We start from the raw sequence: 21,458 nt of genomic DNA on the forward strand, positions 1-21,458 counted from the left end.
TGACCACTTGTTCATGAATTCATCCAGGTTTCTGGTGCATCTTGCCCAGCCAAGGCTCAGGGCCCCTGTGCCCCCTTGTTTGCAAAAGTTGATCAGAGTCTTGAAGACACATTCCAATTTCTCACACATAAAAGTGATTCAGTAGACAGTTGTTGAATAAATGAATGGATGGATGGATTAAAATTAAATATATGTTAATGAGCATATACCATGAAAGTAGTTTAAAATACTCAAGTAATATGTATCAATTATTAATGGTTGTTTTAAGACAAGGATCTGAGAAGACAGAGTTTTTGACTTTGGTTGAGATACAGCTACTCTTAGAGAAAAGCCTGTTTACTCTAGTCTTGCTTCAGGCAACACAACTTCATATAGTCTGTGAGGTTCCCCTCAACAACCCAGATCTGGAACACTTTTAGAGACTGAATTCAGTGCTGGGTCCTCATTTCCTATTAACAAGCTAATTGCTGTTAGCAGCAACCTGGAAGTGACATGCATTATCACCATGCTGGACAGGGACATCTTCTCTTGGCTCAGGCAATAGTCACTGACTTCTTCCTACGACTACACAGGAACGGCAGGAGATACGCTCTTGCAGGACACTCTGGGCTACTCTACATCTGTTGGCCACTCTACATCTGTTGGCCATAACATCACCTATTCCTCTTCAACTCAAGGAACAATATTGGAATTCAAGTAAGTGATAGTGTAACATGACAAGGAGACCTCTGGATCTGCTCTCATTTTTTTAAAAAGTAAAAGTTATAAGCTTTAAACTCACATCACCCACTCCCAGCTTGGTGAACTTGGTGGCTGAAGGCCAATGGCTATGTGTAAAATGTACTCATGAGTCTTCTAGGCTCCAAATGAGGAAAACCAAAAGGCAATGATGTACACGTAATATGAACAAAGGGTGGCTGTACATTATTATTTCAAGTAAGGTTATCAGAAGCCTGGAGCAGATTCACCAAGGCAGGTTCCTTATTTGTGCGATACTGTGAGGCTTGTGAGTGACCTCAAGCAATCAGATTTTAGTTATCAATAAAGTATTTCCCTAGCTTTGGAAGACACTGAGCACTCTGAAATTGAGACTATGTTAAGTGATAAAATCAACAATTATCAGAAGCCAGTCTTTCTACCCCCAGCATATATCATTATCTCATTGAGAGGATGACTTCAATGCAAGAGCCCATTTATTATTACACCAAGAGGAGGAAGCAGATACAGTACCTGAGGTTTTTCTTTAAGAAATTCAGGTAGCTGAAATTCTCCTTTATAGACCTAGAAAAAAAATAGAAGCCAAGTATAAATTTAAGGAAATAGGCACTGTCATCATCGCTTTGGGAAGCTTGCATTGCCTGATGGTGGGTGGGTTCACTGCTTCACTCTTGCTGAGTTTTGGAATAGGAAGGAAGTCTGTCAGTTCAAGAGCAGCCAGAGTCAAGGACTGAGTGAAATTTCTATTCACTCTGACCCCACCTGCTCTACTCTTGCCTAGGTGCTCCCAAATGTGGGCTGCCTGGGAGAAGGCTTAAGAGTCTCTAAAGAAGAAAGAAAAGCATCCTAATATTCCAAGTTCCAATTATTTTATTAATAGCTGAGAAAGTACGCCCTTGGCCATCTCTCTCCAGCATCCAGCAAAGAAGTCACACTATTTAGGAACAGGCTCCTCCTGATTTCCTTCTGAAATCTCCAGCTTTACTTTTCTTAACGTACCCAATATTCCCATAGTAATTTGAATATTAGGTGGTTCTTAAAATGATATATACTTTTAACCTCATGAAATCTTATAATTAAAAACTTGTACTTTTCAATATGTAAAGTTATGTTTCTAAAAGCAGCAACAATTAGGGAATAGTTTTTAAAAAGATGTGTAGGATCTTTACATAGGAAACCATAAAATATTATTGAGAGAAATCAAAGACCAGATAGACACACCACTTTCAGGGTTTGTAACATTCAATATAATAAAGCTGTCCATTCTCCTCACAGGATTTCCAATAAAAACTCTAGCATGCTTTTTGGGGGAAGAAAAAGGGGTAATTTCAAGCTGATTATAAAAGTTGTGTGGAAATGCATAGGGCCAAAAATTATCAAGGTAATCTTAAAAAAAACAAGGTGGAAGGACTTATTCTAAAATATATTAAGACATTATTGAAAGTGAAGTTGCTCAGTCGTGTCCAACTCTTTGCAACCTCATGGACTGTAGCCTACCAGGTTCCACCGTCCATGGAATTTTCCAGGCAAGAATACTGGAGTGGGTTGCCATTTCCTTCTCCAGATCTTCCCAACCAAGGGATTGAACCCGGGTCTCCTGCATTGTAGGCAGACACTTTACCGTCTGAGCCACCAGGGAAGTTAAGACATTATTATTCAGCTATAATTAAGTTACATTAAACATACAAAAGAAGTGGGGAAAGTAGAAAAAGTAGAAGCAGTAAAAGTTTTTCTTGTCGTGGGCTCCAAAATCACTGCGGATGGTGACTGCAGCCATGAAATTAGAAGACATTTGCTTCTTGGAAGGAAAGCTCTGACAAACCAGACAGCATATTAAAAAGCAAAGACACAGTCAAAGCTATGGTTTTTCTAGTAGTAGTTATGTAGGGATGTGAGAGTTGTACCATAAAAAGGGTGAGTGCTAAAGAATTGATGTTTTTGAATTGTGGTACTAGAGAAGACTCTAGAGAGTCCCTTGGACTGCAAGGAGATCAAACCAGTCAATCATAAAGGAAATCAACTCTGAATCAGTGGAAAGACTAATGCTGGAACTGAAGCTCCAATACACTGGCCACCTGATGCAAAGAGTTGACTCACTGGAAAAGACCCTGATGCTGGGAAAGACTGAAGGCCAAAGAAGAGGGAGGCAGAGGATGAGATGGTTAGATAGCATCGCCAACTCAAGAGACATGAACTTGAGCAAACTCCAGGTGACAGTGGAGGACAGGGAAGCCTGGTGTGCTGCAGTTCAGGGGGTTGCAAAGAGTTAGACACAACTTAGCAACTGAACAACAACAAAACATACAAAAAACACATACATACAAAAAACATAGCTATAATCAAGACGGTAAGGTTTTGGCACAAAGACTGACACATATATTAATGAAACAGAATGAAGAGTCCAGAAACAGACCCTCATTTACAGATAATTGGTTTATCACAAAGGTGGCCCTGCAGAGCAGTGCAGTTAGAATGAATATATAAATGTGTTTATGTATATAATGATATGCCATCCTGAAGTTTTATTTATTTTTTTCATCCTGAAGTTTTAGAAATGAACTAATGCTATACCAACAACCTAGATGAATCCAAATACATAATGATGAGACTCCAAAAAATAATATAACATATGTTTCCATTAAAATTTTGTTTATATTTATTTATTTGGCTGCACTGAGTCTTAGTTGTGTCATGCGGGATCTTTCAGTTGTGGGGCACGGATTCTCTAGATGTGGCATGCAGGCTTAGTTGCTCCAAGGCATGTGGGATCTTAGTTCCCCAACCAGGGATCAAACTCGTGTCCCCTACATTGCAAGGCAGATTCTCAACCACTGAACCACCAGGCAAGTTTCTCCATTTAAAATTTTTTAAGTTCAAAAATAGGCAAGGGAACTCTGATGTTAGAAACCAGGATAGTGTTTACTGTGGGGAAGAGTGGAGTGGCAGGGCTTGGGAAGAAGGATGAGAGAAGCTTGTAGGGTGCTGATGATCTTCTGTCTTGATATGGGTAGTGATTATAAACATGTGTGCATTTTGTGACTATTTACTGAGCTGTGGTTTGTATACTTTTCTGTATGTATACTATACTTCAGAAAAAAAATCTGAACAAATTAAGCCAATAGCTTAAGAATTTACTAGGCTTGCTCTTTCACACACACACAATTTATTTAAGTACAAAGATGTCTCTTTCAACACTGTCAACAACAGCAAAAAATTGGGAACTAATCATGTTAATTGGGAACTATTCATGTTGAGGAAGGTTTCCATCAGCAACAGCTTTGATAAATGTTGAGAAACTACAGAAAGAAACTATGGATTGTTATTGAGAAGAGTCAGTGGGTAGCCGCCCCCTCGCCCCCCAAGCACAGAGCAATCTTTTAAATGGTGAATACTAAAGCTTACTAACTTAAAGGGTTTCACTTGGGTATAAGCTGGCTTTCACTTCTAAAAGTAGCACTATTCCTTCTGAGACTCAGAGAATGAATGTACTTTTTTCCTGTCTCTTCCTCTGCAATTTCTAAAACCTAGTCTATTCTTTAGGGTCTCTGCTACAGTCCTAGGAAGCCTAAATTAAAGCACCGAGGAGACTTGCTATTTCTTTAGCAACGCATCACACTGGAAACTGAGATGGGGGTGCAGGATAACAATGGTGCAGCTGCTGGGAGGGTCAAAAGCTGCCCCCACTCCTCCAAACAGCCCCAGGCCGCTGCAGAGCTAGCCTAGCTGCTCTCCAAAGAATCCACAGGTAAGAATCCTATTTGCTTTACCCCAGCCTCAGAGTCCAGAGATTGTTCCAGTTCTGTTTGTTTCCCCCTAGTTTTACTGAGATACAACTGACATCTAACACTGTATTACTGCTCTAGCTTTCTGACATAGGAAGTGTCTGTATCACGCTAACTACCATGGTGCTTCTGTCTACTATCTCTGGGGCAAGCAGACACTATATCAAAACAGAGGCTCAAGCTATCAGAATAGGCTTTTTGTTTTAGCTTTTTACCAGACTCTCAAGTCTTTCCTTCTCCCTCTATTCAGGGAACTGAGTCTGAAGCCCCCTTCTCCAAGCCCTGGGCATAAGCTGCTCAGGCCTAGGGTCCTGTACCCTGGCTCCTTTATGAACCAAAACCAGTATCCTTGCCCCAGTACCCCTTCCACTGTTAGCGGGTTTGGTCCCTAACAAACGTCTTATATTCCTCACACCCTTTCAGGAACCGAGTCTTCTCTCTCTCAGCTTCTTCTGCTAGAATTCAAGTGGAAGGTGCAACACAAGCCCACAGCGTCAAACGGCTAGTCAGTGCAGCAGGAGGCTCAGAAGCCCCCAGCTCAGCACTCTCCCTTTATACTACGCTCTGCAGCTATCAGCATTAGAAAATTCTTACCGTTAAATTCTTCCTTCTCTTTTTGGTTCATTGTAAAAACCAGCAAGACATAACAGAAAATATGAGTGGGAACATTAAATATTGTAAGTGTCTTCCAGGAATCAATAGTTTCAGAGAGGTAAGGCTTATATGAAGCGGGAAAAAAATACACCAAAACCCTAAATATGTGATATCACAAATTTAATAAAAAAAAAAAAAACTAAAAGGGGTCAGGATAAGACATCGAACAAAAGGCTCAATCAACAAATAAGTGGGAAACTGTCTCTTCTCATTATCCTTTAGGGAAAAAAGTGCTTCAAAAGTTAGGAGCTATGGTACTGACAGAAGTTAGGAACTTTCTATTGACCAAGCAGTTTCTATTTAGTGCAAGAAACCAAGTACAGAATCACTTATAAAAACAGCGAAGTTAGAAATGGAATTTCCTCTGGCTAAAGGAATAGTGTTTCTGGACATCCTACCCTCTGGTACTAATGAACTGAGGATTTTACTAGACAGAAATGAGGTAGGTACTCAGAATCTAAACGTTCCTAGAGAACCCTCCCACCTCAAGCTCTGCAAAACAAGGAAACAAAAGTAGGCTTCTGATTTAGAGGGTGCACTGGAAATAAAAATAATAACAGCAGCTAAATTTTATTTCCTCTGCATCAGGTTGGTGCTGAGCATGTGTTTCATGTTTCCCCTTATCAAATCCCACAGTCCTCTGAGGGAGGTATTATTCTCTTTTTACAGATGAAGTAACTGAGGCACAGAGACATTAATTTGTCCAGTGTAGTAAAATGGAAAGTTACTAAGTACCATGATTGAACTTCCATTTTAAAAGGGTCACCCTAATTGCTCTGTTTGGTCTGCCGAGGATCAAGGACAGGGTGTGGAGCAACAGCAGTAATCTGGACAGGACAGGGAGGGGGTGGAGGTGGTGCACAGCAGTACCCTTGTGGATTTCTCCCCCCTAATTATGTCTAGATTTCCTAATAGACTAGATGTGGAATGTGAAAGAGCAGAGGGGCGTCAAGGATGACTCCAAAGTGTTTGGCTTAAGCAATTACCAACTGGAAATATGAAGTTGCCATCAACTCAGTTGGGAAAGGTTCTGGGATACAACAGATTTTGAGGGGTTCAATTTGGAAATGTTAAGCTTGAGCCATCTACTGGACAATACATGAAACTGTCAAGTAGTCAGAAATACAAATCTAGGATTCACGGAAGAGGTCTGTGCTGGGATACAGAAATTTGAGAATCATCAACTTATAGATGGTATTTAAAACTTGACACCTGATGAGATGACCTAGGTGCTCAGGGTAGAGACAGGGAGCAGATGACTTAAGACTGAGGCATGGGGGTATTCCAACATTAAGAGGTTGGGAAGAAGAGGGAGAACCAGCAAAGACTGAGAAGAGGCCACCAATGACAGAGAAGGAAAATTTTAAAAAGTGGTATCTAGAAATCAGGTGACTCTGACTAACGTCAGATTCAAGTTTGTGGAGTGAGGTATAATCAACTCTATTACAAGCAGAGCCTTCAGTTGTGGATTACCTAGAATACAAAGCTAGAGAAGGGAAGAGAATTTATCTAAGCTGCCTGTGAACCTTCAAAAACCCAAGAAAGAAGAGGTTCTGAATACTGACTGAAGCAAGCAATGCATCTTCTTGTTATTTGTCCTCAGGCCACTTTCCATTTTCTTACAAGATTAATTAGAAGCTGACCAGCCATGCCCAATACCACTTCACCTGCTACCACAGCCTCACCTATAGTAACAGTTTACAATTAAGACGTAAACAAAAGTCTCCATTGAGCTAAAATGGATGTTATTAACATACCTGCAGACTGAAGATATTGAGTCTTCTATTTAATCGAGTCTTTTAGGTCCCTTTTCCTTTATACACATTTTTAACCATCACAAGTTATTTGGTTTCAACCTATAGCAATCAGATACAGCAAACAGGAAGGTAATGGGCAAGTACTGATAACTGAGAAGTGACAAATGAAACAAAGGAAGACAAAGAAATTGTAAAAGGCAGACAGGAAGCCTTGAGTTCTTTAAGAAAGGGACCCACAGTTCTATATCCTATATAAAGAGAGGATGGGCATTTTCTAACACATACAGTAATTTCCTTTGGATGAAATAAAAATTCAAATTATGATCAATAATTTACTTAAGAAGGTAAAGAAATACATCATCAAAATGCAGAGGAATTCTACATCAAAATATTAAGGTTTGGTCCTAAGCGAGACACATCTACCCAGAAACCTGACTTTCTAAAATGATGGGTTCCCCAAGGATTTCAGACAGTCAAGCGTCTACAATTTACAGGAAAAGGTGGCAGACATGTTATGAGGCCTAATTCTGAATCTGGCTTGATCTTATGGAGAATATGAAACTATTTCTAAATTATTTTCATGCTAAAAGTGTTTGTGGCCACATTCCCTGATGATCCCTGTGTCTGGTATTTAAGACCTGTGTAATTCCTTTCCTTTAAGTGTGAGTTGGATCTAGTGACTAGATTCTAACAACTAGAATATGGCAAAAGTGATGGAATGTTATTTCTGAGATTAGGTCACAAAAGTCTGTTTCTTCTGGCTTGGGTGCCCAAGATGAACAATGACTTAATTCAAAACATTCTTTCAAAATAAAAAAATTTTAAACAACGTCCAGAAACACACACTAATGACCATACTACATGCACTGCAGATTTTAAAGTGCTGCTTTTGCTCACTGTTTTCTTCAAAGTGTGTGCATGTATGTACACACATGTGTATACATACACACACATTCCAAGGGTTAAAAGATCAGTCTTATAACCTCTGGTTATGAATTCAAATTTCTCTGTAAGCTCAAATCTAATTTATTCCTCCTTTCTGCCTTCTTCCTTCTTTCCATCCTCTTTCCAAGAGCACTCAAGTGCACAGAACTGGATTACTTCTTAGTTTACGACGAACTTTCATCATTGGTCCATGCATGGCCTGCTATTTGTTTTGTTATGCAATTCACTATTTTTAATAATATAAAAAGCATTTCCCCTCAAGAAATAACAATAGTTTCACATGCAGAGAAAACACAACTTCGGCCAGATATGATAATACAGAAAGGAATCTAGATTTTGAAATTTACATCTTTAATCCCGCTGGGCTCTTCTGGCCCACTAGAGACTTATTATCGCTAAAATATAAACATGAAACAGCTGATAACATGCATGTTTACATATTCTCATTTGTCTTAAAAGTATTCTGGCAGCTTTGCAAACCTCAGACTGGGTTTCTGCAGCATTCAACAATCGTGTGTTACAAACAATGGACAAGTGTTATTAATACATTCCCTATATCAAGAAGAAATATATTAATCAGTTCATAAGCATCATCTACCCTCCAAAAATGTTTTTAAGAAAAGGTGTATTGACTTTTGGGTGAAGCTGTACAAGATGGATTGGAATGTAAATTGAATTGGGAATGTGTAATAAATGTGACATAGGAACCTCTACAAGAAAGCAATATAAATACAGCAAACAGCATCAGGGTGTTGATTTCCAGGGGAGAAAAGTTTAACATGCAGGATGATTAAGAAACTGTATCAGTTTACTACGGGATACTTACCAGGCAAGAATACATCTCTATTCAAAGGTAAACATGTTGAACATAATTTTCAGTAACACTGAAGGACAGTTAATACACACAGGTACAGTCAATAATAATTTCATCAATTTCCTTTCACTGGGGTGCTTCTTCCTTCTTTTCTCAAACTAGGAACTTTTAACTTATCCTTTAAACATGACAATCCAGTAGAGCCAGTTCTGTGTTCACATAGCATCCCAAATGCCTTAAATTTATGGCAGTTATCATGTTGAACTACAGTTAGTTACACATCTATTTTCAGCATACTTCTTAAGGAGAGGGACAGATCCTTAATTATCTGTATATCCTGGATGCAGGGATGAATGGACAGTTGGACAAAAAATAAATAAATGAAGAGATTCCTTCATAATGGTCTCCACTTTTACAGATGATGGACCAAGAATAGTTTCTGAGGCCAATTTACAGTACAGATTAAGCAGAGAAGCAGAAGAAGCAACTTCACTGGGCCCTCCCTGATTGGAACCTACTGAACCTTGAGGGCTACATATGACATTATGTTATAGAATACTGTTAACTCATTCTATTCAATTCTACTTTTGGAAATAAATGAATTCAAGAATCAACCATTAAAAAGAATGAAATAATGCCACCTGCAGCAACATGGATGGACTGAGAGATTGTCATACTGAGCGAAATAAGTCAGACAGAGAAAGAGAAATATACATGATATACCATGTATAAGCAGAACAGAAAAAGAAATGTTACAAATGAACTTGCTTACAAAACAGAAATAGACTCACAGACTTACAGAATGAGTTTATGTTTATGGGCAGAGGGATAGTTAGGAAGTGTGGGATTGAGATATACACATTGCTGTATTTAAATTTAACCTTCTGTAATATTGCACAGGGAACTCTGTTCTTTATTAGGTAACAACCTAAACCACTGGACCACCAGGAAGTCCCAGGAATTTCTATTCTTAAAAAGACAGCCTTAACGGAGAGAAAAGGCAAAGTGTGAGAACATATGTGAGATACATAAAAACATCACACATCAAAATACGCAGAGAATCTCTAAAAATTAAGGAAAAAGCAAATGATTTCGTAGAAAATTGGGTAAGAGACTTGAAAAAGCATTTCATAACATAGTTCAGTGGCAAATAGCATGAAAAAGGGTTTGCTCTCTTTAGTTATTAAGGAATACTCATTTTAACCATAATAAAACATCACTACGCTCCTATAAGAAAGACTAAAATTTTAAAAGATTGACTCTAATATTGGTGATGTAGAACAACTGAAATTCTCATACACCTGCTAGTGAGAAAATATAGTCACTTAGCATTATCTCCTAAATTTGCACATTCAAATGCCCTCTGACCCATACGTTCATTCATTCTGTGATGGAAAAGATTAACTTAGCAGGGCTATTTTGCTCAAATGTTGCACTCCAAAGAAAGGCCTATTTTCAGGACTGCTCTTGGCTGGCTCCAGGGATCTGAGCCTAGAGTGTTCTGTCTATAGCAATGTTTTTGCATGTCTGAGGCCTTGGGCTGGCCTGTCCCAGTTTGAGCAGCTAGTTTATGTTAGTAATTTATTTATGGTGAACATCTGTTTTTCTCTGGGGGGGGGTCTACATGCCTACATGACCAATCCCCAGTAAAAATCCTGGATTCAAAAGCTCTGGTGAGCTCCCTGGCTGGGAACAATTCACATGTGTTGTCACACATGTTGCTGGGTGAATGAGGCAAATCCTATGCGACTCCACTGTGAGGGACATTTGAAAGATAGCACCTGGTTTCCTCCAGAGTTTTTACCCCATGTGCCTTTTCCCTTCGTAGGTTTTACTTTCCATCTTTTTGCTATAATCAGCTACACTTGGAAGCATAAGAATTTTAAGACTACTGTCTTGGAAAATCCTAACGTAACTCGCAGGCATATTCTTAACAAAAGTGCATACTCATTTTCATCAAAAGACATGTACAAGGATATTGTATATCAACATTAAAACATCCCTACAACTATAAACACCTCAAATGTCCAAACAGTTGTGCAACTATTGTATCACATTAAAAAACAAAAACGAATTACTGTGAAATGCAACAACACAAAACTCACGAATGTTAAAGGACAGAAACCAGACACAAAAGAATACTGTTAATACCCTCCAGCTAAAGACTACCAGGAATATAGCTGTAGTTGAACATGTTGAATTCATTACTCCTTTAAGCAAGGGAACACACACACCATGGAAATGTGGGTTGTCTCAGGAAAAGAGCATCAGAAAGGACTCTCATGATTTTGGTTAGGTGATTTGGGGAAGAGTCCAAGGAAATAGGGTTTTCTCTGGACTGGGGGCTGCCAGCAGGCAGGGATTACTCTTTAAATAGGTATCTTAATAAATCTTATCTAAAAGAAAGGAACACTAGAAGTGAGAATAAAGCTATTTATGGTTAAGAAGCAAGAGGTGGGTATTTGGTATTTCATTGTTGCTACAAAGTGGTCTTATCTTTTCTCAGTTCATCGTGGTTAAAGAGGACTTCTGCCTTGTGTTGGTGCTCTGTGAGATCACTGATATCCAGGAGAAGACCATCATATTTTAGTGTTGAGCACAAAAGGTCAGTTTCTAATCAACCATAGGCTAGAGGTTGTCTCAGATCAGTTTTTTTATGTCTAAGACTGCTTTTTTCCTTTCTTCAAAATAAACTGTATGATTTCATTTATATGAAATTTAAGAGCCAGCAAAATTAAATCCATGATGGCAGAATTTAGGATAGAAGTTATCCGTGGAAAGAAGGAAAGAAGAGGAAGAAATAATTTGGAGGGGCAGGCACAGGGCTTCTGAGTACTCCTACTGTCTCCCTGGAAAGCAGCAGCATCTCTGGGTTGAAAAGTGGTGGGAAAATAGAAAGGAACTGGCAGTGGTCTGTCTGCACAGTCTTCATTCGGTGATAAAGCGTGGTCAACAGGCTTTCACTACAAGATGAGGTCTCTGTATGCTCGCTTGTCTGTCAAGTCACTATTTAGGAGAACGAGTCACTCAGTGGTAAAGAATCCACCTGAGATGCAGGAGACGCAACACGAGCCGCATTTTCAATCCCTGGGTCAAGATCCCCTGGAGAAGGAAATGGCAACCTACGTCAGTATTCTTGCCTGGGAAATCCCACAAACAGAGGAGCCTGGCAGGCTACAGACCACAGGGTCGCAAAGAGTTGGATATGACTTAGTGATAAAACAGCAGCAGTCACTTGTTGAAATGCAAAATGTATTAAGTGAAAAATATATGAAGAATTCACATGAAGCCCACTGATACTTATTTAAGATTTCAAGTCCCAAAAATGAACATTTGAAAAAAGCAAAGTTGAATGTCTCTCAGTGTCACTACATTGATTCAACAACAGCAGGAAATAATACAGGCACACCTGGGAGATACTGTGAGTTTGGTTCTAGACAACCACAATGAAGCAAATATTACAACAAAGCTAGTCACACAGATGTTTTTGGTGTCCCAGTGCCTATAAAAGTTATGTTGACACTATCCAGTGAATCATAATTATTTTGCTGGTAGAGGGTCTTGCCTCAATGCTAATGACTGCTGACCATCAGGGTAAGGGTGGCTCTGGCAATTTTTAAGAATAAGACAACAATGATGTCTGCTGCACCGACTCTTCCTTTCATGAACAATTTGTCTGTAGCATACAATACTGTTTGATGGCACTTTACCCACAGAGTAGAACTTCTTTCAAAACTGGAATCAATCCTCTCAAACTCTACTGCTGCTTTATCTACTAAATTTATATAATATTCTAAATTCTTTGTTTTCATATCAACAATCTTCATAGCATCTTCACCAGTAGTAGAGTCCATCTCAAGAAACCACTTTTCTTACTCATCCAGAAGAAGCACCTCCTCATGAATTAAAGTTTTATCATGAGGTTACAGCAATTCAGTTGCATCCTCAGGTTCTATTTCTAATTCTAGTTCTCTTGCTGTTTCCACCACATCTTCTTACTTCTTCCACTGAAGTCTTGAACCCCTTCAAGTCATCTATGACAGTTGGAATCAGCTTCTACTAAACTCCTGTTAATGTTGATATTTTGATCTCTTCCCATGAATCATGAATGTTCTTAACAGCATCTAGAATGGTGAATCCTTTCTAGGAGGTTTTTAATTTCCTTTGCTCAGATCCATCAGAGGAATTGCTTTCTATCTAAGATACAGTATTATGAAGGTATTTCTTAAATAAGACTCGAAAGTCAAAATTATTCCTTGACCCATGTGCTTCAGAATGAATGCTGTGTTAGCAGGCATGAAAAAAACAATCTCACTGTCTATTCCTATCAGATCTCTTGGGTGACCAAGTACATTGTCAGTGAGAAGTAATACTTGGAAAGGAATATTTTGGGCTTCCCTTGTAGCTCAGCTGGTAAAGAATCCACCTGCAATGTGGGAGACCTGGGCTGTTTGCTTTCTTAACATTTGTGCGTTCACTGGAGGAGCACTTTTAATTTCCTTCAAGAGCCTGCCCTTTGCATTCACAACTTGGCTAACTGAAGGTGCCAAGAAGTCTGGCTTTTGCTGTGTCTCAGCTTTCTACATGCTCTCTTTACTAAGCTTAATCATCTCCAGCTCTGATCTAAGGTAAGAGGTATAAAGCTTTTTCTTTCACTTAACACTTAGAGGCCATTGTAGGGTTATAAATTGGCCTAATTTCAATATTGCTATGTCTCAGGAAATAGTGAGGCCCAAGGAGAGGGAGAGAGATGGGGGAATCACCAATCAGTAGAGGAATCAGAACACCCAAAACATTTGTCAATTAAGTTCATTGTCTTAAATGGACATGGCTTGAGGTGCTCAGAACAATTGCAATAGTAACATCAAATATCATTGATCACAGATCACAAGAAATAAAACAATGCATACACAACAGTGCATTACTATTTCTTCCTGGAGGTTCTGCAGGCACAATGCTCAGGATGAATGAAACTACGTAATGTCATACAGGCTCTGAAAAACACTATCAACAACCCTGATTTAATTTCTAATTGATACTTAAAGGACACCACATTCAACACATGCAGAATACACATTCTTATCACGTGCACATTATACATTCCCTGAGATAGAACAGATGCAAGACTATAAAACAATTATCAACACAAATTTTGATATGTTGTATCTTCTTTGTCATTCAGTTTAAAATATTTTCTAATATCTCTAGTGATTTTTTTCTTTGGCTCATTAATTATTCAGAAGTGTGTTAATTTCCAGATTGTCTGGGCTATGACTTCAAAAGTTGCCTACAAGAACTTCACATTAGGACACAGTATTTTTGGTCAAAGAAATATTCTTCTTTCTATATCTAAGGTTTATTTTTGCTTTTAATAACGATCATTTTACTGAACACCTACTAACTCTCAAGTGCTCAAGATACAAAATTGATATGTGGTCCATGCCTCTGAAAAATCCTTAGTATAAAAGAAGTAGTAAATAATATAAACGATACTATAACTGCAAGAGCAAAGGCAGGCACGAAGAATAGTAGAAGAATCTGTGGCACATAAGAGGCGTCATGTGAGCTGAGAAGCAAGTTAATCAAGGCAAGAAGAGCAAGTGCCAAGTTACAGGGTTATAAAAATGTGCCAAGAGAATGAAAGGCAGGTAGTGTGGTGTGACTAGAAGGATAAAAAGAGACGAGGTTGAAAAGGAAGACTGAATGCAGCAGACGAAGAATCTTAATGCTGTTCTAAGGAGTTCCGTTATGGCTGTGAAACAGAAGATCTCATTGAAACGATAAGAAAACATCGGATAAACTTTTCTTTAGAGCCATCAAAGAGCAGTGGATGCAAAGAAGCAATGAAGTCTAAATGACTTCCAGAGAAGGATGAGTTCTTCAAAGGTGAGCAAAGAGCCTCTTTCTATCTTGAATCAATTGCCTAATCTGCGTATAGACAGGCAGAAAAGCAAGCCTACCAGAGGTGAAAGATTTTGCTGATAAGACAAAAAGAAGCTGAACTTTCAGTGGCAGTGTAAACTGGTATGATGAATTCAAATCTAGAAGAGGCACAGATGTAAAAATAAATCTCTTGGTGTAGTAACTATAACCCAAGGGACTTCTGCTGAGTAAGCAGCAGAGGAAGCAGAGCCAGAAAGGAGAGAGATCTCCTAAACTTGTGTGGTCCTTAGATTCCAGGGCCCTGCTGCAGCTGCAATCCAGAGGTGAAACAAATTAATTTAAGCTTCAACCCACTCCCTGCCAGCTGCTATTTTTAAAAAGCCAAAGAAATCAGCCTTTCATCCTCAGAACACAGGAAACTGCGGGTTGGGCTAAAGATCCAATCTCCATAATTTCATTTAAATCTAGAAGTAAACTGACTAAAATTGCTGCTCAGACCCAGCTCAGTCTAACTCACTGAAATTTGAATGATCAGCCAAATACCCCAGCTGCCTGAGAGAGGAAAAAATATGCCCTATCTGGGAAAAATAAAGGAAAAATATTATCTAGGTTACTTCTTTAATACAAAAGGTCCAGTATGAAACAAACCATAAAACATGCAAACAAGTAAATAAGCATAATTCATAATTAAGAAAAAGAGCCAAAAGAAAGACCCATGTATAAGGACTTTAAAATAATTATAAAAATGTTAAAAGAATTCAGAGGAGAAGATGAACATAATGAGTGAAGAGATGGAGGATTCCAGCAAAGAATCAGAAATTCTAGTTCTGAGAAATAAATTATCTGAAATGAAGTCGTTGGATGGGATTAATAGCAGGTTGGACACAGAAGAAGAAAGGATCAATGAATTCAAACGTAAGTTAATTAAAAGCAAATCAAACCCGAAGCGAGAGATGGCAAAAAGAGCATTAGTGAATTTGGCACTTTTTAGTCAAACTGGCAAAAACTGAAGAGAAAAATCTTACAGCAGTCAAAAACAAAAAACAGGGCTTCCCTGGTGGCTCAGCGGTAAAGAATCTGCCTGCCAATGCAAGATATGCGGATTCAATCCCTGGGTTGGAAACATCCCCTGTAGAAGCAAACGGTGACCCACTCCAGTATTCTTGCCTGGGAAATCTACGGACAGAGGAGCCTGGCAGGCTACAGTCTATACCGTCAAAAAGAATTGGACACAACTTAGCAACTAAACAACAACAAATTCTATCAAGTGAACTATGTGTCAAAGAAATACAGAACTGCTGAATTTTAGCACTCAAAAACAAAAAACAAACAAAAAAGCTATTACATTCATAAGAATTTTAGTTGACTTCCCATAAAAACAATGACAACCAATAAAATAACATATTCTGAGTGCTGAAAATAAAACAAGCAAACAAAACTAAAAAAACCTGTCAGTCTAGAACTTTACACCAAGCAAAATATTCTCATATAATGAAGAAGAAATAATGACATTTTCAACATGGTTGCATAAAAACAATGAAATGGCTACGCTTACATGAGACAAAGGAGATTTCCAGAGAGAAACAGCAGAGATGATGAGACACACTCCATAGTAAGAGCTAATTACTTACAAATATATAAAAAGGTATGCTCCTAATGATACAGATTCAAAGCACAGGAAGCAAAATTGATAGAAATAAAAGAACAAATTCACATCTTTATCCAAAAACTGATAAAATTAGACCCCCCCAAAAGCAATAAGAATTAGAAGATCTGAGTAACACTGAAACAACAGGACCTAATCAATATTTATAGAATTCTGCAACAATTGCAGAATATACATCCTCTCAAGTGACATGTGAGAACATATGCTGGCCACAAAGCAATTTTCAATATATTTCAAAGGACTGAAACCACACTAGTGTATTCTCTAATTGTAATGGAATTAACTTAGAAACCAACAATAAAAAGCGCATCAGAAAATTTCCAAAGATTAGGTTGAAAAGTACCATTCTAAGAAGTCTGGGCTTTATCCTATAGTACTAGTGGAGCTACTCAAGGTTTACACAAGGGAATAGTGTGTTCAGATACATTCAGATTTGAACTTTTAAAAAAGTAATTGTCACTGAATATTTTTTTAAATGTAGAAGAATGAATACACTCACATACACAAAGGAGAATAAAGCATAATTCATGTGAAAAATGAGGAGAAACTGAAATAAGGTAGCTAAATAAGAGCTGAGTCAAGATACTTTCAAATATATAATCAAGGGGGCCTGGTGATTAATTAATTACATGTCATCTGTAAAGCTAGGTAATCCTAACTAACTTTGATCACTAGACAAACAAATGCTATGCATGGAGACAGGAAAAACATACAGAAGTTTTTGAAAACACAGGTGTGCATCACAGGCTCTCCTGTTAATGCAAGAACATTGATTCCAACAGCTGTAGCTTCTCTTTTTTTCAGTGTGTCCTTTTTTTAAAAAAAATATATTTTAATTAGAGGATAATTACTTTACAATATTGTGATGGTATTTGCCATACATCAATATGAACTGGCCGTAGGTATACACGTGTCCCTTCCATCCTGAAGCCCCCACCCTCTTCCCTCCCTACCCTATCCCTCCACGATGTCACCGAGCACCAGCTTTGGGTGCCCTTACTGTCTGGTTCAGGAATATAAACCAACTCTCTCTCCCACCTAACTTAATATTCAAGTTCCTTCTGGTTTGCTCTGTGGGTTCTGCACACTGATATGTGCTCTTCTATTTGACTCTTTGTTCTTCCTTAGTACTGTCTAATCTGGTTTTCAACTGGATATTCCATTCACACTTGGATTTGCTTTTCAGCTCACTGTTCAGGTTTAGTAACCAAGTCTGTCACCGCTCTGTTTGGGGCTTGACCCATGTGTCCTGAGGACTCTGCTCCCTGGCTCATAGACAGTGCAAATATAGATAAAAATCTCGCCCCTATTCTAGATTCTTGCTCAGTTTAGAGAACAATCTGTTGAGCTTCTATCAGGGAACAGGTTTGGACAATAAATTCATTTTGGACATTGAGTTTGAAGTCCTTGTGAACAACCAGGTGGAGCGATACAGAAAGCAGCTGAAAAAAATGAGTTTGGGGCTCAAGAAAGAGACTCTAGGAGATACAGATTTATGATAATCAGCAAATAGATTGTAATCAAAGTCACACGAGTGAATGAGCTTTTCAAGCAGACTATAAAACAGAAGTTCTTAATCTGATGGGCTTTAGAGACATCTATGAATCCATTAAAATTATAGAATAAAATTTTCTCTATATATATGTTATCTTATTTCTCAGACAGAGACCCATAGTTTTATCAGATCTCAAAAGTCTATAAATCTAAAAAGATTAAAAACCCGCAGGCAGGGAGATTGCTAGAATGTAACATGGGGAGGGAGATTGCTGGAATGTAACCTAGAGGGCGCTATTTACTGAAATGTGCTACAATTTGGGGATTAGAGACCTCAGTGATGGGAAAGGACATGGAATATTAGTTAGCATTTCATTTCCAGTTTACCATCTGAGTCAGAAGAGCCATGAAGCACATGATTTTCTATTCAAAATTGAGCAATATGTCTCCAAAATACACTGACTCAGACACCAATACTTCTAGACTATCCAAAGTTGTATGAAAAACACAATTTTTAGGCCTAGAACTTTGGATTCTATATTCCCAGTCAAAATGTGAATTTTTCCCCTACTCCCATTCCATAAATAAAGGGCACAATCTCCCCAGCCATCTTCTTTCTCTGGAGTCAACATCATGTCACAGCTGACAAGCAAAGATCAATTTTTAAGCATTACTTTATGAAACTTCATGATCATCAATGCTGGATATATTAGCATCTGAGCTTTTACAGAAAAAAGCCTTGAAAATATATAGCTTTGAAAAACTCCACAAAACAAGGACGTCGGCTTGTATGCTTTATCACAAAAAGCTCAAAAATGCAACTTTGGTTCACACTTTATCTTTTTTCTCCCAAAATTACTTGTTACTTTAGAGATAGACAGGGTTAGGGAGGGAGGCTTTTTCCAGCCTATACTTAGAAACTCTTCAAAAGCCACAAATGTGTATGAAACAAACTCTCTAGTCACAAGGATTCAAACCACAGCATTCTTCCCTACTTAACCACTCAAGCAAGCCAAGAACAGTCTAACCAGCCAACTCACATGTAAGAAAACTATAATGTCTACTGCTTAGGAAACCTCTAAATAGCATTTATACATGTACCTTGGTTTATAAAAACCATTTTAGTATGTACAAAGCAAAAGCTATGAATTACCAATCACCAAGAGATTAAAAAGGACTATGATAATGGATGCTGGACTGTGTACTGTCTTTAGCAGAACATAATTGACAAAACTTTAACACACATAAAACTTTTTTTAAACTTAGGAAATAGTTTCATAAAAGAATATATACATGCAGGTAATAACTGGAAATGTTCGATTATAGTAATCAATGAAACCTATTAAAATTAGCAAAAATCTAAAATAAAATCACCTGTATTATGCTGCTAGTTCAAAAGATTAAAAAAACTTTATCAACATATATCATGCACCTCAAAATTTTAGATACTCTAACATAGTTTAATTCCACTCTCATTATTCTAACCTTTAAAAAAAGAACCCACTAAAATGCAGTATGTGCAAAGATGTTCATTGCAGCACTGCCTGCTGAAGAGTAAACTGTAAACAACAAAAGAAAAACAGTGAAATGAATATACAACATATACTAGGGAAACCTCATTCATTCATTCACTTTTCATTCATTCATTCACTTACTGCTGTGTTTCAATTTAAAGTGGTTCATATAATGATTTATTTATACAACCATGAAAATTATGTTAAAAAACGTGCACAATGAGAAAATGCTCATGAATATTAAGCGGAAAGGGTGGGAAACAAGATTTTGTGTGTGCAAAAGTAAGATTAAAAGTTATGTAATCTTAGTTTTAACATGTACAGAAGAAAGGGAAATTCATCAAAATACTAACAGTGGTATTTGTCTGGGTGGTAACATTATAGGTGAATTTTTTCGTATCTTTTTAATTTTATAAATTTTATAAACTGAGCTTATAATTTTATAATAATGCTTACATATATGAAAAATATTAAAAGAATAAAGATAATTTTAAAACTAAAACAATCTGCCTCCTTATATGATGGTTTATAAGAAAACAGCTCATTCCAAATAGCCACTAATGACTTGAAAAAAGAAAACAAAAGTAATATCTAAGAGTAAAAAATCCACATGGAAATCCATTATGTGAAAAAGTAAATACAGAAAAATGTTAATTGTAGCTAGTGGATATAATTGTTTCAGTTTTTTGTATGTTTGAAATTTTTCATAATAAAATGTTAGGGGGAAAATAGTCAACCACTATCCACTAGCCTCATGAAATATATGTTAATCAGTTAAAAGTATCAAAAGAAGGACAGAATAAAGAGGTGATATAAGACTGTGGGGAGGGGAGAACACTACATAAAAAGAGAATACCAGAAAAAGGCAAGAAATTTTGATCTTGAAAATCAAATAGCCTATCAGTGACTTATGCTAACATGGTTGTCTTATTTAAACTGTAGTTTCAAAAAAGACTAAATCTAGAGATTGAAAGTAGAATTGTGGTTGCCAGGGGCTGGAGGAAGCAGGAATGTGTAATGAGTTTGTAGTTTCAAATTGAAAAGATGAAAGAAGTCTTTGAGATGGATGGTGCTGACAGCAGTACAACAATGCAAATGTACTGAACTGTATACTTATAAGTTGTTAAAATGGTAAATTTTGTGATTTGAATTTTACCACAATAAAAAAAGAATACATTAAGATCTGATTTGAAACAGATTATAGAGGTAAGGTATATATTCAGATTTTTTGAGTTTTGAGCTTTTCTCCAATAAGATTATAGAGATATGAGCATAACTTATTAAAAGATATAGTTGTAGTCACACTTTACTAGCAACTTTCTCTCGATCAGAGGGTAGTTTATTGTATCTATTTATAATAATTCTTCTCATATGTCAATGCTTAGTTTTCAAATACCAAGAAAGCATGCCTCATCTAACCAAAGTAAAGCAGCCATTAAATTCAGAGAAAAAAGAAACTAGAAGTGAGGTCACTAACAATTCTGGTGTTTAGACTAGTTTCTCTCCAACAGTAAGCACTATTCTTAGAAAATGGGAAAAAAGAGATTGAAGAATTGTCCCCACAGTCCCTGGAAAGAGCCATAGTTATCCTTAAAATGCAGTGGGAGATTTCTGATGATGAAGCATTTTACAAATAGGATTTTTCTAATTTAAAACAATTTTCTGATCATAAAAAAAGCAAGAAATAAAATGAAAAACTTTCCCGGACCCAGATTCCATACCCAGTTTTCTCAATTCACTTTGAAGTTCCCACTTACCCTTCTGGTGTTTTCAAGGATTTTGGGATCAGGTTTTCCATAGTTAGGTGGATTGGCATACGGGTCATATCCAAGTTTGGCAAGCATGGGTGCAATCACTGCCATGTCTTGTAAAACATCCGGAGGTATCTTCCCAACCCATTTTGATAGAGCACCCACATTGACTGGCTTGATGACTTGGTCTGTAGATCTCTCCACTCTGAAAACAGTATAATGTGAATAAATATGTATTTAGAATACCAAAAACTGTACTGGAAATTAATTTTGATGACTTTAAAAATTACAAGTCTCTGGATTATAAAGCTATTGAAAAAGAGCACATTTTTCAGGCTTAACATTATTTACTAGACTTTTTAAAAATATTCTCAATTTGGCAGCAATTATTGGCAGTCTCAGATTTCTAGAAATAGGAAAAAGGGTCAGCTGAAAACATCTGCACAAAATGTATTACTGACACTTTGATTACAACATTCAG

General features: G+C 37.4%; 1 protein-coding gene across 1 annotated transcript in view; it reads right to left on the bottom strand.

The window, feature by feature from the left end:
- TPST1 (tyrosylprotein sulfotransferase 1) overlaps nt 1–21,458 on the bottom strand; it is a 90,151-nt gene that overhangs the window by 4,335 nt on the left and 64,358 nt on the right. Inside the window, exons 3-4 of the mRNA XM_068967967.1 lie at nt 20,984–21,182; nt 1,231–1,281 (exon numbers count right to left, since the gene is read on the bottom strand). Of these exons, the coding sequence (XP_068824068.1) occupies nt 1,231–1,281; nt 20,984–21,182 (250 nt within the window). The remainder of the gene's footprint in view (nt 1–1,230; nt 1,282–20,983; nt 21,183–21,458) is intronic.

This window comes from Capricornis sumatraensis, chromosome 3, assembly GCF_032405125.1.
Source record: "Capricornis sumatraensis isolate serow.1 chromosome 3, serow.2, whole genome shotgun sequence".
Taxonomy (NCBI): domain Eukaryota; kingdom Metazoa; phylum Chordata; class Mammalia; order Artiodactyla; family Bovidae; genus Capricornis; species Capricornis sumatraensis.